The 26,102-nt window shown below is 45.1% G+C and overlaps 1 protein-coding gene, 2 long non-coding RNA genes and 1 pseudogene across 5 annotated transcripts; 2 read left to right on the top strand and 2 right to left on the bottom strand.

Annotated features, from left to right (window-relative positions):
- Positions 1 to 4,452: 4,452 nt before the first annotated feature.
- Positions 4,453 to 6,236, top strand: LOC136441004 (uncharacterized). The gene is made up of 2 exons (XR_010756743.1): positions 4,453 to 4,653; positions 5,260 to 6,236. It is a non-coding gene; the product is annotated as an uncharacterized lncRNA (long non-coding RNA).
- Positions 6,237 to 9,287: 3,051 nt separating this feature from the next.
- Positions 9,288 to 9,420, bottom strand: LOC136426228 (5.8S ribosomal RNA; annotated as a pseudogene).
- A 2,598-nt stretch (positions 9,421 to 12,018) lies between these two features.
- Positions 12,019 to 14,600, bottom strand: LOC136440995 (uncharacterized). Of its 3 annotated transcripts, none has more exons than XR_010756741.1 (3): positions 14,538 to 14,600; positions 14,234 to 14,294; positions 12,019 to 13,559 (listed from the first exon to the last, which is right to left on the bottom strand). It is a non-coding gene; the product is annotated as an uncharacterized lncRNA (long non-coding RNA). The 3 variants fall into 3 exon arrangements; XR_010756742.1 differs by having other exon boundaries at positions 14,234 to 14,297; positions 14,538 to 14,572; XR_010756740.1 differs by lacking the exon at positions 14,538 to 14,600 and having other exon boundaries at positions 14,234 to 14,517.
- A 6,453-nt stretch (positions 14,601 to 21,053) lies between these two features.
- Positions 21,054 to 24,369, top strand: LOC136441010 (potassium voltage-gated channel protein Shal-like). Its single transcript, XM_066437241.1, has 2 exons — positions 21,054 to 21,080; positions 21,715 to 24,369. The coding sequence occupies exon 2, from the start codon at positions 21,767 to 21,769 to the stop codon at positions 23,279 to 23,281; it is 1,515 nt and encodes a 504-aa protein (XP_066293338.1). The 5' UTR covers positions 21,054 to 21,080; positions 21,715 to 21,766; the 3' UTR covers positions 23,282 to 24,369.
- Positions 24,370 to 26,102: the final 1,733 nt, after the last annotated feature.

Here is a 26,102-nt window from a genome sequence, read left to right as displayed (position 1 = left end):
TGAGGCACCTCCTCGAACAAGGAACCCCGTTTTACGTCCCTTCCGAAAGACGTGTGCAGTCCCACCCGAGATGTCCTGATCATGACCCAGGACCCAGGATTGAACCGGGGTCTCCCAGTTAATAACTCAGGAGCTCAACTGTGAGCTGAGGCTTCTACCGGTTGAGCTACAGAGACATTTCTTCTGCCTGGTCTCGTCTCTCTCTCTAATCAAGCGTAGAATGAAAACCATGCCTGCAAGTTGGGAATTTGTTCCACGTTAAGAACATCTCAGTCCAATCAGCAAGGGAATTAACTACAAGAACTCAAAAGCAATTTGAGCAAGGGATTGACGGATCGTTTTTCTGGCGTACTGTATATATCTGATATTGCCAGAGGTAAAATGGAGATACACTGTTGTACAATTATACGATCAAGCGATGGAGATAATGCAGTATCTAACGGAGTGTGACTGAGTCTTAGCCACACCATGCATGACGAATCCGTTCAATAGACCGACTGCAAAATCATTACCCCAAAAAAACATCGGTTTCACACTTACTGCGATATTACCAATGAGATAATGCCTAGCTAATGTTTTCTGTAAGCGAAAGGTAGAGCTAGAATGTTCCTTTGCAAGTTCGTGCCAGAAAGCTAATTGCAAGTACTTGAAACATACAGAAACATAGACTTTGGGGGAAATACATATGGCAAGGACAGGGGTTAACGTCATTTTAACAGGAGACCTCATTCAAATACTAGCGTCGGTTATGCATGTTGGGGTTCGGCTGCATTTCCTTTAACATGTTTGCTATCATTTAAAACAAACGTTTGTCTTCAGCTTTGATTGCTCTCACAAGGGAGTATATCGTAAATCAAGTAATCGTTAGAGTGATGGGCTTATCAACATGCATTCGCACTATCATAAGAGACGGAAATTGTCTTTAATTCACCTTCTCTTATCATTCAAGAGACCTGAATAATATTCCCTTTGGCTTGATGATGAATTAGGGCCTTTTCTGTTCCTTTTAAATGAAAAAGCAATATACATTGTATATACCATTGTTACAGCTACATCCAATTCATGAGCACGCTATCCAACAACCAGATTGAACTTTCTTTGCAACAGTAATAAACAATCTTTATCATTATGTATTCCTCTAATTACACCTAGATTCAAGAGATGAATTCGACGTAGCACGCTCCATCGAGTAGAATTCTCCATGTGTTATTATCTACTGCTGTGCGCTCAGGCTGATTTTATCTTTCGTAGCTCTGTAAGGATAACGGTTATCTTTCATGATATTACACACAGCGGTATACCTGACTTTCAAAATCCTTCTTCAGCGTGTAAGTCAATCATTAGAGCTATTCCCGGTAACGTTATGGGGGATCCGGGAGTACCATTAATAAAAGCTTATCGCGTACGCACGAGTATAGATTTTGTATGTGATTAACAACAGCTTATTCCGACATGCAAATCCATGCTTAGTTTTATTGACAGACATTACGTTTACAAGGTGGTACCTATAAATGGATATAGAGTCAGGTGTGGGAGAGATAAGCCAAGAAAATAGGCCATGCCTGTGATATATGGGATAATATGAGAGCTCAATTCTGTACAATAACCGAAAACATCAAAGTACAGAAGATATGCATTGGATGACTTGGATGATAATGACTGTCACTATGAGACGGACGTAATCTCAATTATAGTGCTTCAGCGATAGCGCAAATTCGTCAGGAGTTTCACGGCTAGACCCCTAGCCTCTCTATTGACATTAAGAAAATCAGTACATATAAGGTAGAGTTGAACCTGAATGAAACCATTCTAGCGACCACAATTTGAAGGCATCTAGCCATAATTTTTCTTGACAGCCTTTCCTGACTTTTCACTAGAAATAAGGCCTTGCCGAGGGAGACTGGCACACCCTTTACACCAGACGGAGATCGCTGAGCGACCGTTGGGCGACCAAAGTTAGATTTCTGTGACTCTCGATTTTATAATTGCCATATGATGCACGATCTTAAACACGACTTAAAAGACAGCAAAACAAAACGCGAAAATATTTGTTCCTCACATATGAAATTCGCTGGGTGATATGTAAAACCTTTGTTCGCACAGCGGTCGCAGCCTATAGTGGAAAGGGGTTATAAGGTTAGGGACATTTGCAAAATGGTTTATGTACAGTGCAGCCAGACATGTTCGTACGAAATGGTACGACTATTTGCCGAGGCGAAAACTACAGACAGCCATATGTCTACTGCTTCGAGACGCGGCAATGGCACAGCATCCAGACACATCTGTACCCACGCACCGTCTCAGTACCATTACCGGTTACTTCAGAAGTTAATGTACATTATTTAGGCCATGTTGGTTTGATTATATGAATGACATCCGCTCGTGCATGAATTTTCCGTTCGTTTTAAAACAAAAAGTTGTCGGCCATACAGGACAGCTGCAAAATGAGAAGATACATGCTGTAAATTACAAAAATAATATTACGGAAAACGGATACTGATGTCGTAGAATGTCAAAGTGAAATAAGACAATGTGAAAGCACAAAAATTTAGAATCTATTATTCGGTATATTTACCATACTCTGTGTGTGTTCAGTTTGGCCATTCTTCCTGACCACGTCGACTCCATAATGAAGGCAACTTTTTTTTGCCAGACTTTTTTTTATTAAACTGTACTTGTTATTTTGTTTTGTTGCGACCTGTAGCTAGCCAAGTGTGGCAGACATGTGCAATAAAGGTCTTCATTCATTTATTCGCACGCTCGTATCAGTTTGGGGGTTCCCAGAGGATGTTATCCATATAATCAGGAGCAGTGTCTGCTAGATGCACGGACGTGATGACTTTTCTATTTTTGTCACGCAGCTGAAGTAATGATGGCATTGTGTCTTGTAAAAGACTGAAAGATTTGTAGTATTATATATGTTTAAGGACACATGTACAATGCACGTATACAGATCCATCCCGTGCAATGTAACCATCAGTTCTAGCTAAGAATATCTTACTGCGATTCAAAACATCTGTCAAACAGTCACATATAGAGCCATTAATTTGTCATTGAGTAGGGCTATATGTGTTATTTTTACCTGATTATCATTGCGTAATCATGTTGAAATATGGCAACAATACGCTTTAAAAGATACCAAAGCTCTGTGCACAATTCAACTTTTAATATTATTCATTATTATCTTGTTGGATTTTGGCTTTTTATTATGTACCATTTTTCTGATAGAATTTGAATGTGAAATATAATGGCATGTGCTGATTCTCATGACAAATTGCCTTTTGGTATGCAGCCCTGACAGTTTCTAATGCAAGATAGCGTCAACATGATGTTTAGAAACTAACGATATAATGAACGTGTTGCTTGTCTAAGATCTTATTGACAATATGTAGCAATTCAGTTTGACAGCTCTAACATTAATGGAAGTGCAGCATGCGAGTCACACAGAACCGTTTCCCTGGAGGTGATCTATCAACGACCCTACAGAGGGTGACGAGCGGAGGTTATTTGCAGACGTGCTTCACCGGAAACCCTCTCGCACCCTTATTTCCTGTCTTATAGATAGTGGCTATGCATAACGAACAAATCATCATTTTCTTTCTAGATGGGGGCTATACATAGCGAACAAATGCATTCTAACATCGGCTCCTGTCGAAAGTGGCGACCTGCATGATGAAATGGGACAGCTAAATCGTGCAGTTCTCACTTCCGGTAGAACTGAGGTGTTGTTTTCGGTCTGTTTGTTTGTGTTGGCGTGAATGTTTGTGTGTGTGTGTGTAGTTATTTGAACATGGCAGAGTGACAGAATGTGAGGTGGACGATGGTGTAACTGGATACTGACAAGATGGGATTTTTTGCTTGGTCTAGGTCCAAATATGATCCTGCGGGCCGGCAGGATAGGAAGCTTGGCTTGGCCTGGGTCTAAACTAGGTATGCTGGCAGGAATACACAAAATTAGCAAAAAATGCGCAATAAGGAGTAAAACAAAAATCCCCCTCCAAAACACTCCACCAATGTATGAGAATTCCGATTCCTTGTTGGGACTTGAAGCTGCAACGGAGAGTCAATCCATAACTAACCTCTGACATATCTAGGTCGTCCAACGAACGATTTATAATCGCCCCCACTTTGACAGATCTAGACTGGAGTTGTGCATATTTAAGCTGCCAAGTCTTTGCTTAGACAACTACATGTATCAAAACTACATGATCAGAGGCCTTAGCTTTTGAGCCGCAGGCGCAAGTCATATAACTTCAGCGATATCTCCCCGACGTTGTCTTGATGAGTTTAATAAATACGAAGCAGAAACAGTGTCAAAAAGATCGTATACGTTTTTTGAAATGGAATAGGTATGTAATTTAGAATGGAATATGTGTTTTTCAAATCGAATAGGTATGTAATTTAGAATGGAATATGTGTTTTTCAAATCGAATATACAAGTGTTGCTATTATTTTTGAAAGTTGGTATTGTTTTAAAATCTGGTACTATACGATTCCAAAATACCATACGATTTCTGTTTGCTATATCATTTCTGTTTGCTATATCATTTCTATTTGTACTCCGGAAATGACGCGTTCCGCTCCGGAAGTAGGGTAGGGCATACATCGGACAAGTTCGTGGTCTCCCACGATGTTGCCGGCCATTTGCTTCGGGTAAGTTGTGTTCGTCTTTGGCGAAATACGCCGATATTAACGCACGCCACGTGTTGTCAGTGTCGCTGTGGACACTTGGACTTAATATCGGTCAGTTACGGTTGGTAGTGACCGTCATTTTGTCGACTATCGCCAACATTGACTCGGGAACTTTTACGTCTGACAGTGTGGGGGAGGGGGGCGTGTTTTCGTGTACCAATATATAACGGTAGATTTCCACCGGTGAATCCTTACGAAAAGAGGAGATTAAATATGGAAATTATGGGTAGAAAGTCAACACAAGTTCTGCTGCTTCTCGGACAATTTTATGACAAGATTAACCTTGATTACCCTCGACTTTGGGGTTGGTGAGCTTGCCGCAAACCGGGCGTTTTGTGTATTTACGACAGAAGGGTAAAAGGGCTAGTCCAGAATGGATGTGTCAAATTAGGGCGTCAAATTAAGGCCGCACAACACAGTACGCAGACTTTTTGTGGATAAAATAATGTTAAAATCCTAAGTTCCTTAGTCTAGTTGCCATACATTGTACCTGTTATGATTGTCAAGCAATAAAATGTTATGTTCTATGTATAATAATTAGTTGCATTTCATGTATTTTCTTCTCAGAGTTCCCAGAAAAGATTCTGTGTCTGCACTGTGGGGTGTGATGCCACACAGGACGCTGAACCTTACCATTGACTTTCTAGAAGAGCAGGGCACAGTCGACTTGCCTGAGTCCAGCACACGTTGGGAATACTAACAGGGCTGCCACACGGGGAGTTCTGTAGAGGGCTTGTCAGCCATTATTTTCTAATCCTAAAACATTGGTTACTTGAAAACTGAACTGTTCTCATCAGATTTGAAGGTGATGTTGGAAAACTTGTAAACCTGCTTTTTGGCACAAGACTAAATTAATTTGAGAGACCATGTTTATCTCAACATAACAGAGCCTTTTATTTAGTCATAGTAGTGCATATTGTTATAAAGATATTCACCTTTCAAAACTGCACAGACCATGTTCTATTTACAGTTTTGGGGGGTCTGTGCAGGCAGATCAAGTTGTATGGATACTGTCCATGCCTAGTATAACAGAGGACTTTGTGTGGTTTGTGGTGCCTCCGTCTAGGCTGAATGAGCCTCGTCACGCTGTTAGGATCACATCAAGAGAGTTCACGCCCAGCTTGGCAGTACAATGGTGTTTGTGTGCCAGCTTTTTACAAACCAGTGAATGACATTCAAGTCAGCATGAAGGCCATGTCAAATATTGACTGTGGTGATGAGGAATACTGAACTTTATGTTGAGAAAATGGTGTATATGCAGTATCAAATAGAATATGTGTCTGAACTTGAGAGATTAGAATAGGTCATCTTTTTTATAAGGGAAAAGTCCATCTCAACAAAAGTTTAGTGGGAGACATCATGATTCAGTCTGAAACGGTGGCAATGTAGTTTTTATTGTAAGAATAACATCACTAGACCATGGTCGACATTCACCTCATATAGCAAGGGGGATTTCTGTTCATTCTATATATCTCTCTATTATTCTATATTCATGTATATGTATATGCATACACTTATATCAAAATAAACATTGTAATGTAGAACTTTCCGTGTCAATTTTCTACTTGTGCCTGACATGTTTTTCTTAGTATACTGCAGTCAACATTGCAACACTATGTAGCTGTCAATAGTTCTACTCTTGTAGCATACACCGCAGTCAACACTACAACACTTTGTAGCTTTTAATACTTAACCAGTCATTCCGACACACCTTCCACACAGGTGTAAGGCCCCACCCCACATGGCCACTGCTGGCTGGTTGGGCCCATTGCAGCCAGCATAAGCAAGGACATGATTGCCGAACCGGACTTGGTCAACAAGTTACTAATAGGTACATGTAATATAGTCTAGGGCTAGGATTTGGACTTTAGGCCACACGGGTTTCAATATGATTGTGTTTGTATTTTAATGAGATAATTACTTCACAAATATACAACAACAGGACTGGCTTACAGGTACTTCGGTTACGTAAAGGTTGGTAGCCTATTACGTTCCCATGTAAGGGACAGGAAGGTAAACAACCCCAAACCGTTGTTGAAGTATTGTACTGGCCGGTGAACAATCCCTCTCTGATCTGATTGTACAAGTAAGTAAACAACCTCGTTCCGATGTTAAAGCACCATTGTGTAAGATCAGTCACGTCGCCAGTTCCATCGCGGGTCGACCCAGCCAACGGGCCTAGTTCAGCCACGGACACTCCCATCTCACTTCTTGTCCGTCCCAGCAGTGCGACCGTCACAACACTTATTAGAGCCAATCCTTCTCCTGAAGTTACGGATCCGGCTACCCGACATCCCTTACCTACATTGGTCTATCGACTAGAGGCTGTTCACCTTGGAGACCTGCTGCGGTTATCGGTACGGACCGACGCGAAAATCGCACGCCTCTCCCTTCAATTTTCAAGGGCCCACCTGAGCGCACCGGACACCGCAAAAGCCGCGGTGCTTTACGGGGCAGCTGTTCCTATCTCCGGGCGAACCGATTCCAGGACACGTGCGCCTTACAAAGAAAAGAGCACTCTTTCCGGGGCTCATACCCACGTCAACGACTTCGCTTGCGTTGCCGCGCCGGGCGAACATTTCCCCGTTCGCGGGAATGTTAACCCGATTCCCTTTCGGTATGCCGGGGCGGCTCGTGACGCACAGAATCCCGCGGCCACACCCGCCACCGTACGCCCGACGAACCTCGGAAGGACCCGAGGACCCAACCTCGTTACCGCCGGGAGCAAGCAGAGCGGGCCGGGGCGACGCGCAGTGACCACGAAACCGGGCCCGCACTTCCGAGTGGCCTTCACTTATCACTCATGACCAGCTGACCCATACATGTCCAACTACTGTTCTCACGTGGAACCCTTCTCCGCTAGGCTTTGAATTTCTCGTTTGAATATTTTCTACTACCATCAAGACCAGCACCCGCGGCGGCTCCACCCGGACTCGCGCCCGAGGCTTCGGCGCTCGCCGCGGCGGCCCTCCTGCTCGTCGCGGCCTGGCTCAGTCGAAGTGGACTGCCGCGACGGCCGGGTATGGGCTCGACGCTCCAGCGCCATCCATTTTCAGGGCTAGTTGATTCGGCAGGTGAGTTGTTACACACTCCTTAGCGGATTCCGACTTGGCCACCGTCCTGCTGTCTGTATCAACCGACATCTTTTCTGAGGTCTGATGAGCGTCCGCATCGGGCACCTTAACCCGGCGTTCGGTTCATCCCGCAGCGCCAGTTCTGCTTACCAAAAGTGGCCCACTGAGCACTCGCATTCCAGGCCCGGCTCCACTCGAGCGAGTCGGACACCTTACCAATTGAAAGTTTGAGAATAGATTGAGGTCGTTTCTGCCTCAAGACCTCTAATCATTCGCTTTACCAGATAAAACTGCGACAGAGTGTCAGCTATCTGAGGGGAACTTCGGAGGGAACCAGCTACCTAATGGTCCAATTAGTCTTTCGCCTCTATACCCAAGTTTGACAATCGATTTGCACGTCAGAATCGCTACGGACCTCCACCAGGGTTTCCCCTGGCTTCGCACTGCTCGGGCATAGTTCACCATCTTTTGGCCGGTCCCAACGCGCACGCTCTAGCGCGACCTCACCGACGGAGCGGTCGAAATCGGCCGGTGGCGCGCCCGCGCCGCGGAGACGGCGGGGATACCACCTTGGACATACGGACGGCCCTTCGCCTTCATTGCGCCTCTGGGTTTCGTACAACACCCTTGAGTCGCGCAGGCGTTAGACTCCTTGGTCCGTGTTTCAAGACGGGTCCTGGTCGGGTAGGCGACCGGACCTCGCCGCAGACCCCGGGCGCCCTGCGTGGCGCACCCGTCGACCGCACGACGGGGGCCCGGCCCCTGCCCGACATCACCCCCCCCCCCCCCCCCCCCCCCCGAGAGGGGGCAATGGGCAGACGCGGCGGTCGATTGCCTGTCCTCGGTCCGACAGCGGGCGCCGCACGCATCGCGACTATAACTCCGGAGACCCGAGGGCCCCGGGCACCTTCCGCGGGGACGTGGCCGCCGTCGAACCGGTCGCGGCGCTCCGCCCGGAAGAAGTGCAGCGGGTCCGCACGCCTCGACGCCGGCCGATCGGTCTTACGATCCATGATCGGCCGTCGGGGCGCGACGGACGCCGCCTGAATCCTCCGGGCGGACCTTGCGGGTCCACCCGTTTACCTCTTAGCGGTTTCACGAACTCTTTAACTCTCTCTTCAAAGTTCTTTTCAACTTTCCCTCACGGTACTTGTTCGCTATCGGTCTCGTGTCCGTATTTAGCCTTAGGCGGAGTTTACCTCCCGCTTTGGGCTGCATTCCCAAACAACCCGACTCCGAGGAGGGGCAGACCGAACGCCACCGTCGCCGCCATGGGCCGGGGCTGACACCCGCTCTGGGAGAGGCTTCGATCACAAGGACATGGGCAACTGTCGACGGACGGAGAGCACCTCCCAAACGCCACAGTTCCCGCGCCCCGTGGAAGCGGAGATTCGGCGCTGGGCTTTCCCGCTTCACTCGCCGTTACTGAGGGAATCCTTGTCAGTTTCTTTTCCTCCGCTTAGTAATATGCGTTATATGCGGGTCGTCTCGCCTGAGCTGAGGTCGAGGAGTGGAGTGAGCAAACGCGCTGACCCGGGGCCGCAGAGTGCGTTCGAAGAGTCGATGATCAATGTGTCCTGCATTTCACATTACTTCTCGCAGCTGGCTGCGTTCTTCATCGACACACGAGCCGAGTGATCCACCGCTAGGAGTTGTCGTTTTATTTTCGTTTGATTTCGCATCGAAAGTTTGTCTCTGCCTCTCGGCACCGTCGTTTCAGAGACGGGAAGAAGGCGCCCTTCGGAGTGAAGGGCGGTGAACGAGCGGAAGGACCGGGGCCCGGGGGTCGCTCCACTAACCGGGACCCGCCGCGAAGACCGCTGCGCCCCTTCGACAAAACGCGACCGACCGGCCCGAGCTGGGAAAGAGAGCCGAGGGGTCTATTGCGCCTGCCCTTCTCTTGAAGACCTCGGGGAAAGGAAAGGAACCTCGGGGAGTGGAGCAGTCGGTCGAGACCGTCGGTGGCGACCGAGAACAGTCCTACCCTCTGCCCAAAGGAGGCCTTGGACCGCAGGATGCCCGCTCGAAGTCCAACGCTTAAGGACAGGTCACTCGTCCGCAAGATGGATTGCATCGAGTCAGAGACCGAAACGCCGCGCCGGGGTGCCGGGAGGAGTCGTCTCACCTAGGCCCCGCCGTTAGACTAGCAACTCAACCCCATTCCGCGCAAATCCACGACGCGATGCCCCTCCGCCAGGATATAGGTGCCCCCACTTGTGCACGCCCGCCTAAAACTTTTCGCCGGAAGGACCTGACTCCGTCCTCGACCAGGCTACTCGGGGCGGCTCGCTGGTTTAGCAGGGTATAAGGAACGACGGGCTCACACTGAAGGCACCCGACCAACGTTTCAAGGAAGCTGCCAGGTCCCGCCGCCAAGTGGGTTGGCATGGGTGCTCCTGACACTCCGCCCGCGCTCCTCCGCGAAGGAGGAGCGATTGACGGCAGAGAGCGCCACCTTGTCGAGGCGATAAGGAAGTGTGAGGGTTGGAGTGGCCGCCGACCCTGCGCAACATAAAACCGACCCTCAGCCAGACGTGGCCACGGGACTGACCCGGGGCCGCAGTCTGCGTTTGAAGAATCGATGATCAACATGTCCTGCAACATCGGGGGAGGGTGCCTGAGCGTACGCGCCCGCAGTTGGGTCGGTCCTTTGGACAAGATCGGACAGGGTTGCTCGGCTAGTTTCACCGCCGTCGAGGCGGAACGGGGGGCGTGGGGGTGGTTCACGGACCGTCGGCGGGCGGGCCGGGGTGGTGCCAGGGTCCTCCGAATGCAGACCCCGGTAGAGTCCTTTCCGGGTCGGTGGAGTCGGGGCCGGCGTACGGCCTGTCGGCGGGGGGCGGTGGTCGGTGCCGGTGGCTCACCCTACCTTGATAGAGAGTGGTCATCTTTCGTCTAGCGCGGGAAATGACGGCGGACACCGGGTCTCCGGTCAGCACACACCATCCTCAGTCGTTTTGCTACCCCGTCGATCAGGCTGCCGCTCCCCGCGAGGTCGACCGTGCCACGGGCGTCCGGACGAACCAGCGCTGGGGCAGGGTCTTCCGCGGAGGCGATGCCCTAGTCTTCGGACCCGCCGGTGAACGGACTCACCCCTTCCGTCTGCGTGCGAGGACGCCTTTCGGACTCGGTGGTCGGACTCAACCGGCGGAGGCGTCGCCCGAGAGAGTGGGGGATCGTCCTTCGCGGGACGGCTAGGGCGTTAACGGGAAGCAACGGTCGGTGTAGCCGGGAGTGCTGCAGCTCAGGCTCCCGAGGGTTGGCGGCCTCGCGGCGCGTTCCCGCTGTTCGGCGGCGTGCGGACTACTGCACGGACCGCGGATCGCTCTCTGGTGGATCCCAATTACGGCCGACTGCCCCCGTCACCGTTCTCTCGCCGAGACGGGTTTTGACGGTCATCGCCCGCGCCTCTGCCGGGGATCGTGTCGACTGGTGCAATACAAGAACACAGAGGAGGGAGGAGAGGCAGACCACCTTCGCTGAATTTCATGGACCCCTTTCCAAAGCGGGGCTTACCGAGAGGCTACTCTGTCTGGCTGCCCAATGGAAGGACACCGAGACGCTCATTGTACTTTCGACGGCAACTCACCAGGTGGCGCAAGGGCCTGAGGGGAGGAGGCGTACGCGTTCTTATTCAGGTGCGATGGCATGCGACGATGCCGATGGACTTGTACAATCATTACTACAAGGACGTTGACCTTGACGACCAACTGCGGTCCTCCTGTGTGTTTGAGCGCCCGTCCAAAAAGTGGCAGCGGCAACTATTCTGGTGCCTGCTGAAGACAATTTGAATATTGTCACACAGGTCTGCATGCTCTTGGTGTGGGGCATTGGCTGCCAGATAGAGTATAGAGCTAACTTAAACTCGTGTAGAAGTTGTACTGGCTCCTTAGATTGCTAAGTTAAAGTAGGCACTACAAGCAACAACATATATTGCAAGTTGCAGCTCTGTAAATAAGATCAGGCATTGTGGAAAAAAAACCTAAAAGGGCCTAATTTGAAATAGATAGCTTTGATTTCAAACTGCAGGCCAACATCCTGAATTTCTAATGTTTATAGCACTCGACAGCCTCTCTGTGGATTTCTACATGTTTATATGCCCTATTCACACTGCAAAGTACAGAAAGAGGCCATAGGGTGTTAATGGATATTGTTCTTACTAGGGCAAGGAACCAGTCTCTTTAAAACCAGTGGTAGTGAAGCAGTTTTGTATGATATGAACTGTTGAAAATTGTACATACAATAAGGAACATTAAGTGAGTCATGTTTTTTTATTAATAGAAAGTAACATTTACAATCTCCATATAGCCCTTACAACAACAGTTAAATCTGAACTTTTGACTATTAGGTGACAGCATGAAGGCCCATGTAATAAATGACCATATTGTTCATCAAAACGACTGCAAAAATTCATTCACAATTGCTGAACTAAATGTCTGTATAGCAACGAAAACTTGACTACCAGTGATAGAGCAAATAAAAAAAATCTAAGAAAACTAGTAATACTCAAATTGATCAATCCAAATAAATTTATTGGTTCTCTGGTTACTGTATGAAACAAATGGAGTGTAAGATCAGCATGAAAAATACAACACTTTTAATAAACCCCCGTGATAGTCCCATAACATTATATAGGAATAAGCTTACTGTTAAATGCTGGGTAAAAAACAAACCTTTGAGATTTTTGAGATAAGAGTTTCCGGATGAATGAAATTTAGAATAAAATTTTCAAAGGCAGGGCTTTTCAGGTGTTGAAAAGAGAATTTTATGGTTGATCTGTACCTGACTGCATGGTCGGCACTGTCAAGCAACAATCCAATACAGATGCTGAACAGTTCATTCAATGTTTTAATAGTAAACATGGCAAATACAATGAAGAGTGCCAGTCCGAGAACCAAGAAATTACACTGGTACAAAAAAGCTTCTTTACATTCAAGGGAGTTAACTTGGCAGAAAATATCTCTTATGCCTTGCTCAGTCAGTTTTATCACTGAAACTTAACTCATACATTTAACAAGGCACTTTTCCTATCAAAAGGTCATGACAGATAAGGATAAATTCTACGACAAGGATAAAGGTTTAAAGCAATATTAAGTAAAAAATCATGCACATGTAGAAAATGTTTACCTGTCAACGTACAGAAAATCAATTACATGTACAAAGGAACATAGCTGCAACATGCCCAAGGTTACTTAGTAAGATGAGAAATTGACGAGAGACCGTTCTCTGCCATGCTGCAACAAGCAGCCATAACATGCCATCATGGACTTACAGTAACTGGCCGTGATGATAACCCAGGGGGCATAGGGATGTCAGATGTAGCTTTAAAGCCATTATGTTCCAATATGCTTTAAAGGAAGTATTGAAATTCATGTGTGCAATTAATCAATCTTCCATACCATCACACCTTCCATTTGACTCCTATAATACAATATGATATTATATTTACTCTAAGAAATGCAAAGTTGTGGAAATTACAAATACAAGAGTTGCTAGTTCTCCCAAGCATCAGTTTGCAATGTTCAAATATATGTCTCTGCAACATGTCAAATTGACATTACTACTACATGTATTTCTGTCCAATTCACACCTCCCACATCTGAACGTCTAGCTTAGATTCCTGGATAGTTCTAAACATTGAACTCAACAGCGATTCTGATATTTCTCCCTGTGAGCTGCAAGACAAGAGAGATAGCAGCATCCCTCCAACTTCATAAGCATCAGTTTCCTGCTGAGATCTCAAGGCTCACAGTGCAGATAATTCCATATCCTGTACATGTTGGCTTAAATCCCCTGCATGTCAGAAAGAAAGAGGTTGAGAAGCATGAAACCTCATTTTCATCACCAGTCAGTTAAATGAATAGGACAGTAAAATTGTAGGACAATAAAGAACCATGACATAGGTAGGTATGATAATAGCCCAAGTTGCCAATAACTGGTGTTTATTCTAGAATTTCTACGAATTTTCAATGATTTTTAGCACTACTTTACCCACACAAAGCCTGCGTACTGTGTTGTGCGACCTTAATTTGACGCCCTAATTTGACACATCCATTCTGGACTCGCCCTTTTACCCTTCTGTCGTAAATACACAAAACGCCCGGTTTGCGGCAAGCTCACCAACCCCAAAGTCGAGGGTAATCAAGGTTAATCTTGTCATAAAATTGTCCGAGAAGCAGCAGAACTTGTGTTGACTTTCTACCCATAATTTCCATATTTAATCTCCTCTTTTCGTAAGGATTCACCGGTGGAAATCTACCGTTATATATTGGTACACGAAAACACGCCCCCCTCCCCCACACTGTCAGACGTAAAAGTTCCCGAGTCAATGTTGGCGATAGTCGACAAAATGACGGTCACTACCAACCGTAACTGACCGATATTAAGTCCAAGTGTCCACAGCGACACTGACAACAGGTGGCGTGCGTTAATATCGGCGTATTTCGCCAAAGACGAACACAACTTACCCGAAGCAAATGGCCGGCAACATCGTGGGAGACCACGAACTTGTCCGATGTATGCCCTACCCTACTTCCGGAGCGGAACGCGTCATTTCCGGAGTACAAATAGAAATGATATAGCAAACAGAAATGATATAGCAAACAGAAATCGTATGGTATTTTGGAATCGTATAGTACCAGATTTTAAAACAATACCAACTTTCAAAAAGAATAGCACCACTTGTATATTCGATTTGAAAAACACATATTCCATTCTAAATTACATACCTATTCCATTTGAAAAACACATATTCCATTCTAAATTACATACCTATTCCATTTCAAAAAACGTATACGATCTTTTTGACACTGTTTCTGCTTCGTAAATAAATCCCCATCCATGATTCGCCATGGGGTTTGTCAATCATCGATTCAATGGCATGTATTGTCATTTTGTTTCCAAGGCCAGTATGATGCGTCATTACAAGCCTGCAGCATGACACGTGCGCCTCTGCTGGAATCCGAACCTGTGCTGATTTGACTTTCACAAACCACATCATCTCATGAGTGTGTGCTCAGTAATCATAGGTTGCGGGTATCGTGCTCAGTAGAGTGGTCATATACGACACATTTACGACTTCCAATTTGGCCATGTTGATTCAACTATCCTCTGGTAATCTCCAAGCAGATCTATCTGTGGCAAGGCAGTATCACATGGACCCACCAGTACCAGACTTCACCTACCAAAGGGTGGTTTGGGGTACTGGTTGGTACTTTTGCATTTAATACTGGCTTGCCGCCAATAGAACTGCTTGTAGATTAATCCAGCGATGAAAAAAAAAGTTTGCCAAAAAAAAGTTCCCTTCACTATGAAATCCAAGTGGTCAGAAAGGTTAAACAAATGACACTGAGTATGGTATATCGAACAATGATCTTCATCTTTGTTCTTACACGTCTTCTTCTTTGACGTCTTTGTACAAGCATCCGTTTTCCGATACTTTTTTGCAATATACATATATATGGCAGATATTTGCTCATTTTGCAGATGCTTTGTACGATTTACAGTATGGTCGAAAACTTTCTTTTGAAAACGGACGAATATTGATGCGCGCGCGGATGTCATCCATATAATCAAATCAACAGTTGCAGTAATGAATTAGTGGTCGTGTTGGTGATGTCAGTTCGATCTATCACGACCTACTGCGAAGTGAGGATTTTTATTGCTCAAGGAAATAACTGATTGCTTCACGGGCACGATCTCTGCATTGGCATATCCTTTCCCCCACGTCCACGCATGCAAAACTTACACAAGAGGCAACGACGTCGACGGAGTTTTTTCTCCGCCTATGAGGCTTAGTGGCATCGTGTTGGTGTAATGGTTAGGGCGTTTGTCCAAGAGCCCAGAACCCCCTGGGTTCGAATCCCCTGACATGCCACCGATGCTGTGCCATAAGGAAAGGCACTTTATACGACTTTTTTTCACGCCACCCTGGTGTAAAATTGGTAGCTGACTTCGCTAGGGAAGTAAAAGGTGGTGAAAGAGAGGGTTAGGCTTCGCCTTCCAATACCGTGCCCTAGATATACTGTGGATACCAACCCACTGCCCTTATGCGGTGGGACTAACGTTACCTTTCACCTGTGACGTTTGGTTTCTCTTATAGGTTGGCTGTAATCAGTTTAGGCATTAAAGATAGGATAAAAAGTTGGGCTCCGCCTTCCAATACCGTGGCCTAGATATACCGTGGATAACAACACACTGTCCCTAAGGCCTCAAAATGCCATGGGACTACCGTTATCTTTCACCTCTGACGTTTGGTTTCTCTTATAAGTTGGCTGTATTCAGTTTAGGTACTTAAGAGGGGATAAAAGTTGGACTCCGCCTTCCAATAGCGTGCCCTAGATAAAATAGATAACAAACTATTCAGGCGTAAACGGGCTATAAGACGACCTTTTACCTATGACTTTTGGTTTCTTTTATAATTTGGCTGTTATCAGCTTAGGCACTGAAGAGCGCGGATAAAAGTCAGTCTCTCTGACGTAGACGCCCAACTATAACCAGGATGGCACCCAGGCGAGCCCGACAGCAAGCTTTAATTGCGTTCTTTAATCCCGCCACTAATTACTTACCCAGGGGTAGATTAACGACTATGTGACAATGAAACCCGTTAATCCTCACCCGGCATGTTTTCATTACCGTCACAGCCCGGTGAATCGACAGGACTCACCGCCCTGAATTAAACATTAAACCGCGGTTTGACCATGGGGATCCACAGGGTATGCTGCCTTCAGTGCTGCTAATGCGTCCAATTACCCTCATGTCACAGGAGGAATGGTCGTGGTTGGAAAGCTGTTCTGTTGGCCCTGGGAGACGTCATTGGAAAGGTTTTCATGACATGTACATATGTACAATACCAGCATGGGTCAGAACAGATGTCTACGGGTACGGAGGGCAGTCTTGAATGCTTTCAAGTTTTTGTCCTGGATAGTGCATTCTGAGAGGATATTACGCACACGTGCCGTTAATGTTAAATCAAGGCATGGTATTCAATTCCTTGAGGGAGGGATTCGGAAGGGTAAACTATTTTATGTGTCTTGTTACCCTTGGCGGTGAGGGGCGTCTCGGAGGAGACGAGATTGTTCTGGATTTTGTAGAAACATGTGAAGTCTTGAGTCTCGTTTCCTCTCTGCTAGCATGGCCCAATCAAGCGAAGTCAGCATATTGGATACGCTTCATTGCCCCTTTTAATGGTGAATGACAAAACGTGCAGCTCTCCTTTGTACGGCCTCTACTTTCCTCTTTGTTGTTTTGGGGGGAAGGGATCCCAAACCGCTTGACAATACTCTAATTTAGAACATACTAAGGCCATATATGTGCGGGATTTGATGAGAGGGTTTGAGATATTGATTTTTCGTTTTAGGAAGTACGGTGGGTCGGTAGATTGTTTTGACAGTTCTTCAATGTGCTTGTCCTATCATGGTAGGTCTCCTGGTATAGTGAAACCAATGTAACTAACACAACTGACATGTTTTAGGATGTTCCCATGGAGTGTTTAGTCAAACACGATGGGGATTTTCTTTCTGGAGCTCCGGAGATGGATGTCATCTAATTTACTGGACATGCAAACCCTCAACGACCACTGACTGGGTGCGTAGTAGAGGAAGTCCTCTATCCAGTCCCTGGTTTCTCGTTCATCTCCATATCACTGCAGCTTCCCGGATGAGGCGTTTATGACCTACCTTGTCAAAGGCTTTTAAAAAGTCCAGTACTAGTACACAGATATCTGCCTGGAGGCCGTTCTGCATGTTGGTAGTGACTTCATGAACGAATTCGAGAAGGTACGTCTCGCAAGACCTTCCAGGCCTGAATCCATTCTTAAGTTCATAGAACAGGTTGTGATGTTCGGCATGTTTCATCAAACTACTACAGACTTTGTGTTCCATAATCTTTGAACAGATGCAAATAATGCTGATTGGTCTGTAGTTGACCCTGTCATGCCTTTGTCCTTTCTTGTTTCAAGTTGTCCGGAACAGTTATTTCCTGACGAGACTTCTGGAATATGCGTGTTAGGAGGTCCACACTTTCTTCACAGAGTGTTTGAAGGATGCGGGGCTAATGCCGTCAGGACCACCAGCTTCCGCTGGGTTGAGCTTCTGCAGTTATCTGTAGTTTTTAAGTACTCCCAGTCGGATAATGTTGATTCTTGGCATAGGCTTTTGGTCTTTCTGCCTCGTCTCTGGTCAAGACTGACTGGAACTTTGCGTTGAGGATCTCCGCTTCCTGCTGTGGGTCGGTGACAAGCCTCCCATGATCTTTCAGTGTTGCGATTCCTGATTGGTTAGTGCGCTGATACTTCATAAACTTCCAGAACCTCTTCATACTGTTGAGGATTTCACTGCTCTAATTTTTTTCAGGAGTGGTGATGTCTTCAACGTATTGCTAATAGGCCTTTTGCAGGTCAAGTTGAACTTTTCGTTTCAGTTTTTGGAACTTGGCCTCACCTTATTCCCGCCTACCAATATTCATGACAAGGGTGGATCAATTGCATCACCATGCCCTTCTCTAATGTGAACTGTGTTAGCTATCCTGGCGTAGCAAATAAGATCTTGTTTTTGTAATTTTTCTGTAATAAGACATACTTTGAACACGTCTGTTTCGAATAGAGCATTTCGTTGAAGCATAACATATTTGTAGATGTCGTTTGTATAATTGATACCGGAAATGCACGAGTTTGCCTTCACACAAGATTTGAATTGCAGCCATGTATACCTCTCCTATGCATATGGAATAACGTTATCAAAGACAACAAGTCCTTATTAGCGCACACCCACAAAAGGCTACAAGATTTATGACCTGTTCCACAGTTCCATGAAGATAGGGGTGTTTTATGAAATATTACATTGCCTATACAACTTTAACTGCTACGGTGTAAAAAAAAAGAAGCAACGTGCATCATATCGCGCATACTAGCAGACGGCATGCCAAAGTACCAGTGTAGCAAATGGATCGTGAGTGTTATAGCTGTGAACGTAACTATGTACAACCCTTATCACAATACTCCTTCAGGAGGCGACCCTCCTTCCCGTAGGTAACAATCTGCACCATACGTAGGTGGCTAGTGTGGAAGTGGACAAGGATTACTGTTTACAGCCACAATGCGTCAGCCCTGATGCTCGCGGATGGTTGATTGATCTGATTCACAAGGCTGTTATTAGCCACACGTCAGTACACAGATCCGATGCACAGGTCCTACAGGAGCCATTATCAGTACTTACTAAACTCATGTCCTTAATTGCCCCACTTTGCATTGATATCCTACCGGATTTTAGCCTATATCAGGCCTTCCTACGGGGGTACGGGTCGTAGAATTCGACAATAAATGTCTAAGAGAGTCAGTCTATGGGAACGTTAACATTTCCCCCTCAGCGCAAAATGAAAACCTACGGTGGCCAAACTCTCCTGACAATTATTCTCCATATAGCCGGCGTAGTCAGTCTGGTTGTGACCAGCCGGATTTGGTAGCATTTGACCTCTTGAAAGTGGAGGTTTTTGGCAGATAATGTTCTCTCTTGTAGGCGTTGCCCACTTGCCATGGAAATCTAGGTTGACTGACAGACTGATGGGCTGATCTGGTAGTTTACTTGACGTGTCTCCAAATCTCCGCTTGCAATGAGAAATTGTAGGATTTGGTAGCATTTAGCGTCTTGCAAAGCGGAGGTCTTTGGCAGATAAAATTCTCTCTCGTAGGCGTCGCCCTTTTGTCATGAAAATCAAGGATGACTGACAGACTCACGGGCTGATCTGGTAGTTTATCTGACGTGTCTCCAAATCTCCGCTTGAAAACTAATTTCACGACCGAACTTCCATGTTCTCTTTCATCTGGGTTAAAAGAACCTCATTCATTTTAAATTGCCTTCAGTAGGCTTTACCTAAACTCACACACGTGTCAAATCGACGACAGGTGGCTCTTGACAGGCAATTGCACGGTTCTGCAGAAGCCTCCGCATACACATTATGGTGCTTCATGTCTTAAAATTGGAATCGCAGAGCGAGTCCAAAAACATACCCATAAAGTGTACCATACGGTCCACAACACAAGATGATGTATTCAAATAATAAGCATCTAATAAATCTACACATGAGGCATCAACAAATTTTACCTGTTGGTTCTCGGATTTTAATCTGAAATATGAAATATCAACCAGGGGATATACTTAAGTACACACAGTTTCAGTGAGGGAATATACATGTGCCAAGATGGACGTTTTCCTCACAGAAACTTGTTTTCATTTTGATAACCTCCTATTTTTCAGTTTACTATGAAATATCTGAAAACCAAGGCAATATATTGCTGTGGCCTAATCAAGCATTCCTAAGCTGAGCCCCGATTTCGTGATCTGATTCCTTTTTTGCCGACACAAAATTGCCAAATTCATAGTCTGAGAGACAAGGCTTGCGTGACGTGTGTAATCAACGGTCCCCAGATTGGGCTCCACGCGTCATGCAATTACAAGCTAAGTAGGCCAACAAGTAGGTTATTCTTAGGGGCTACTCTGACGGAAAATTATTCATGAGAAAGAATTTGATCGGAAGCGTTGTGTGTATGTTTGGCAGTTTGCGACTTAAGCTGTTGGGTTTTGTGTTACTAATGTTTAAAACTAGGTAACTCATCGGTGATAGATGGTGATATAATGGAAGTAGTTCACAAAGCGTTACTGTACACAGCTGAGTGATTGAACCGCCTCGAATCTGTATTTACTATGCCATGTTGCTTCTTCCCTTAGGGACAATCGTTATGACCATCAATCATGCAGATCCATGGTCTCGTGCCGCGGAGAAGGAAAACTCGTGCGAAGACATGTTTATGAGTGCGCACCCTGAGATCGTTAGTTCTTGGCCATGTGACAAGCCCTGTCATCCAGAAGGGTGTGCTGCACAGCGGAACATTTATCACGTTCATCTGCACGCTCATGGACAGGAGTACTCGGGTCTTAGCTACACATGCGCTCCAGAACCAACCGCGGGGCTCGATGCTTCACGTTACGGGAAACAAGTGCCTCAATCAGCAACGCTGCAGCGGTAATTGAACGGATTACTGAGGGGTGACAGCGAGATTCAGAGCAAAAGGCGACGATCTCTTGAAACCGTCTGTAAAATCTAGACACGTAACCAGGTTGGGATAACCAAGCCTCAACAAGGATAATTGGTCACTGCGTGGGCCCAAATGCAATATCCCGGCTGTCTTACCAGCGAATCCTGTAAGTTTGTCTTCTTTTCCCTTCAAATTGATGAATGGACAAATGTACCTCTTCGGACCCAGGAGCATATGGCTAAACGCCTGACGACCACAGGGGAAACTACCCAGAATCTAAGTAGGTGAGTGTCTGAATTTTGTATTGTTTGGTGACTTCATGTAAAGATAAGATCTAACCAAATCACAGCTCTTTATCAGATACGTTAAGCTACTGTAATACATTTACTCTCATAGTGACAAAGATGGAAGGTACTTAATGTTGCACCTTTTGGTTGATGTCAAACGATACAGTGAACATATGGTTGAAAGCATTGACACGGGCAGTCATCTGACTGTCAATATATGCTGGAGTATGATTCTCGTAAATCCTTGTAACAAGGCAGTGATCAGGCTTTACCGTTTATTTGTTTATCATTTGTTTGGCTGAAACATTCATACAAGAGACGGCCAATGTTGCCCAACTAGCATATCAATATTGTCAAGAGCTCACCATAGAAAAAGATACAATGAATTAACTATATAATCGATAAGTTACAAGGTAAAAGTCAAGTTAGAATTTACATCATGAACATCCAAGCAAAATTTATTATAATGCAAATTTATATATACATGTATAATCCTGCATGAGAGGTTTACGTAATTGCTTGTTTTACCTATGCTGGTTTTACAATTTTGTCACAAAGCCTGAACTGGTTTACACTGGCTTATACCACCCCAGTTGTTGATTGTCCTTTTTTATATTCTCTATTTCTATAGGGCCCTAGGAGGTAATTCCTTAAACATCGCATGAAACTGTGCTGCTAGAAGGATGTATGCTCTCTCGGCTCCCGTCAATATCAAAAGTCGCCGAAAAAGTAGTTTAACAGGTCTCAGTGCTTTAGGACAAAAATGGGTTCGGGCCACGGCACGTCTAAGCGGGAGCCGCAAGAAATCAAAACGGCTGGCTCTCAACGTAGGAGGAACGCACTTCGAGGTATCGAAGCATCTTCTAGACTTGTACCCAGACACTCTACTAGGTAGCCCGGAGAGAGAATTCTTTTACGATTTTGATAAAAACGAATACGTCTTTGACCGCGACCCTCAAGTCTTCAGGCATGTCTTGAATTACTATCGAACTGGTAAGTTACATTACTCAGAGGATGAAAGGCTCCTGGCTTACGAACAAGATTTGTCGTTCTTCGGTATAGACGAACAAGATCTCGGACATATAATCAGCCCATGTTGTAGAGAGGCTTATCTGGACAAAAAGGACGCCCTCATCCAATTCCAGCCACTCATTGACCAGTACAAACCGCTTCCTGAACCAAAATGTTTCAGGGAGAACTTATGGTACTCCATGGAAAACCCCCATCGAGGTGCGTTTGGAGTCGCTTTCTTCTATGTCACAATGTTTTTCATCGTTGTTTCGATTGCCTCAAATATAATCGAAACGTCGTACTGCCCTGGGCCTAATGAAAATCAGTCCATGTTCTGTGGACAGAGATACCCGTTGACATTTGCTACCATAGAGTCGGCGAGTGCCTTAGTCTTCACCGCAGAGTATATTCTTCGTCTGTTCGCCTCTCCTGACAGATGGTCGTACATGAGGAAAGCAATGAGTATAATCGATCTCCTTAGCATTCTGCCGTACTATGCGACTGTGTGCCTACCAAAGGATTCCGACCTCAACGGAGCTTTCGTCACGATGAGAGTACTTCGTGTGTTTCGGGTCTTCAAACTCTCTCGTACCTCTCATAACCTGAGGCTTTTGGGATACGTTTTAAGGTATTGCATAAAGGACTTGAGTTTTCTGATGTTCTCTCTTGTCATGACTATGGTCATATTTTCGACAATACTTTATTACGTTGAGCGAGGAAACACCGGTACGTTATTCACCTCGGTTCCAGCAACATTCTGGTACGTAGTCGTGACTATGACAACATTGGGGTACGGTGAGATGGTTGCCGATACCACTCTAGGGAAAATCGTGACTGGACTATGCTGCGTGTTTTCCGTACTCCTCTTAACTCTTCCGGTTACTGTTGTCGTATCGAACTTTAACAACCTCTACAAGCCCGAAAAGCTGAAGAAAGAAGGCGTGTTCTCGCCCAAACGCAAAAGATGTGCGGGTCCACGACTGGGAAAGAAAGAGTTCAAGATGTTCCAAGCACAACACAAGCACTTACTGAAGTGCATGGAAACCGCAACTGATAGGAAGCTGCCCGGACTTGTTTTACGATATAGTTATGGGAACGAGTTGAGGATAGATGACGAGGACGATGAGATAGAACAAGATCTAATAAAACATGTTGGATTGTGCCCGTCAAGAGGCAGTATGACCTGATATCTTAGGTATAGTGAAACCGATCAAAACCAAATGATATGAGAAAAATGGGGCAGATATACCTAATAATATGCTGCATTAGCTGCACAAATGGTGAATCATTTAACCCGTGACATCGTTATTTTGTGTCGTTTACCTCTGCTCTCATCAGATGATTGGTTGTAATACAGCAAGTTAGTTTCAGCTTACAATCCATACGTAGACTCGATGCTGTATTATATAATTGCTACTAGATAGTTGATGTTCAATTCCCATGAGAGAACTATAATGTTTACTTGCAGCCCAGTTACGATGTCGTGAGAATGTTATTTGTCATTCCTGTTAGTCGGGAGCATTTTGTCGGCTATTTGCTGGAACGTGGTTCTATGAGCAGTGCCGTGAGTTGAAGAATATTGGGCCACCAGTCATCGTGCGGTACATTTTCGTAAGATGTTTGTTTGTGTTGCATACCCGGAAACATACCAGGTTTGTACTAAACAGTACAAGATGCACATCCGGACATATTGTCCAAATTCATGAGATGACTTAATGACTAATGATGATAAATATCAAGCCCTATTCATAAACGGCAGTAGTCATGGAGCCACATCTATCCATTTATACTGATTACTCCCGAGCGAACATACCTTGATGCAAATATATCATGCAACAGGATATCCAATCTTGCGCAGAGCTTTTCATTTGTTTAGATTATTAACCGACAGTTATGATATTATAAGTATGAATTTCTCAATACTGACATGTTTGTTTTCATGTATCTCAAACGCAACAGACGACTGTGATTGCTGTGACGACACTAGTCTCATTACCTGATTTTAATCTACCATCCAGGGATGATTATGCTTCCAAGGGCATCTGAAATTAAAATCTGCAACATAATCACGTCAAGATAATTACATGTGTTTGAGCATTATGCGTAACAGAGAAAACGGCAACAAACAGAGCTGATATGTTTCAATAACCGGATGCTTTACCGAAGGTATACTTTCTCAATAGCTTATCAACGTTGGAAATAAGTGATTAGCCTGTCATCGTTGTATGTAACGTTGTTATTAAAAAAAGGAAACAATGAGCGTTTCAGCAATAAATGTTTCGTGTTTCATCATAAATTCGACAGATATGTATGTGTAAAGCAACGGTAAAAGATCTCGATGATTTACACTTTGCACATCACTCAAAGCATGCAGGCAGTCCTATTGGTAATGCCTAGTGACCTACTGTAGACGACTGGAGCAATCTAAAAACTTTGGCACACAATGACGACTAACGACTTACACTTTGCACATCGCCTAAAGCGGTCCCCCGAAAGTGCGAAATGGACGAAATGGAACGAAATGGAACGAAATGGAACGAAATGGAACGAACTAAAACATATGTAACATTATGAAATGAAAAACCAGTAGATAGCGAAATATAAGCCTCATGCCGTCTTGTTGAATTACGAGATGCAATGTTACCACCAACTTCTGTATAATCCAGTCCTTGCTTCGTTACTCAGTTCCGTTTGCTTGTTTTCCCTGCTATTTTCAGCAGTTCATTTGCAGATCGTTGGTAAACACAAAGGAAGAGCGGTGGATCTCTTTGCATGCGGCGCTCCCATTTTCAGGGAAGAATCGAGCCACACAAATGCGGCAAAAAACGTTGTATTTACTTTTATCAAACAGATTCAAGAAATAAAACACGTTATATTACGTATTTGCTTCCTGTTCCCGTCTACTGTGAATGTTAAAACGTTCCTTATATTTCGCTATCTACTGGTATTTCATTTCATAATGTTACATATGTTTTAGTTCGTTCCATTTCGTTCCATATCGTTCCATTTCGTTTCATTTCGTTTCATTTCGTACTTTGGGGGACCCGCTTAAAGCATGCAGACAGGCCTATTGGAAATACAATGTGACCTAGTGCAAAAGGCTATAGTAATCTACATCACTTCGGCACACAATGACGACTAACCAAATGATTTATTCTTTCCTACAACGTGTAATCAACGAACAATCAGTGAACTGCAACCCTGTGACAGGAATCTAATTGCATGTGAATAATACAACACAAGCAAACCGTCTGTACAGTCAAGGCCTAGGGGCCATTTCCGGAATGAGCAATTAAGCATACCTTTTGTCAACGACCATTACATGGGTCGTGTAATGCATGCAATAATGTTTCCCCGTAGGGCCTCAGTCTAAATTGCTTCAGGGTTCCTGTGACTGTTACGGTAATGTTTCTCTACTGAGCTGATGACATGGCCCAGTTTTTCCATCAGGATGAAGTTCTCGGATGGTTATAACATAACAGAAGTGCAGGTAAAATAGGTCAAAGACATATGTATGTGAGCGTGTCATAACTGGTGCAGGGCTGGATTGATATTCTACACCACGATTCATTAATGTGATCTGCGGCAACAGATAGGAAAGCTCATTTCTCTAATAAATATTGCATACGGTAAGCAAAACCGCAAAGTATGCTATTAATCCACCCTATTGTCGCATTAGTAATACACCGTCACATGGTACGTCTTGACTTTATCACATGGTACCGGACGACTAAAAAAGCACTGTCAAATTTGAGACAACTCAACATGCGGATAGCTTAGCCGTATTTGAGGCGACACTCATAATATCTCGTAGATTATGTAGATCTATTACATGAAATAGTCTTTTACGTAATTTTTATTTATTTATCTATTTGTTTCTTCGGCTGAAACATTCAAACACGAGATAACCAAGGTCGCCCAACTAGCAAGGTTGCCCAACTTGACTTGACTTGACTAGCATGAAATAGATATGGCAACATGCACACTCGTCATTTCATTAATCAATTT

The sequence above is a fragment of the Branchiostoma lanceolatum genome, chromosome 1, assembly GCF_035083965.1.
Source record: "Branchiostoma lanceolatum isolate klBraLanc5 chromosome 1, klBraLanc5.hap2, whole genome shotgun sequence".
NCBI lineage: Eukaryota > Metazoa > Chordata > Leptocardii > Amphioxiformes > Branchiostomatidae > Branchiostoma > Branchiostoma lanceolatum.
The sequence above is the reverse complement of the archived record's forward strand: the minus strand, read 5'-3'. Positions and strand labels throughout refer to the sequence as shown.

What these genes read in the sequence shown, in the direction of transcription:
- LOC136441010 (XM_066437241.1), top strand. Translation starts at nt 21,767, where the DNA reads ATGTATGCTCTCTCGGCTCCCGTCAATATCAAAAGTCGCCGAAAAAGT.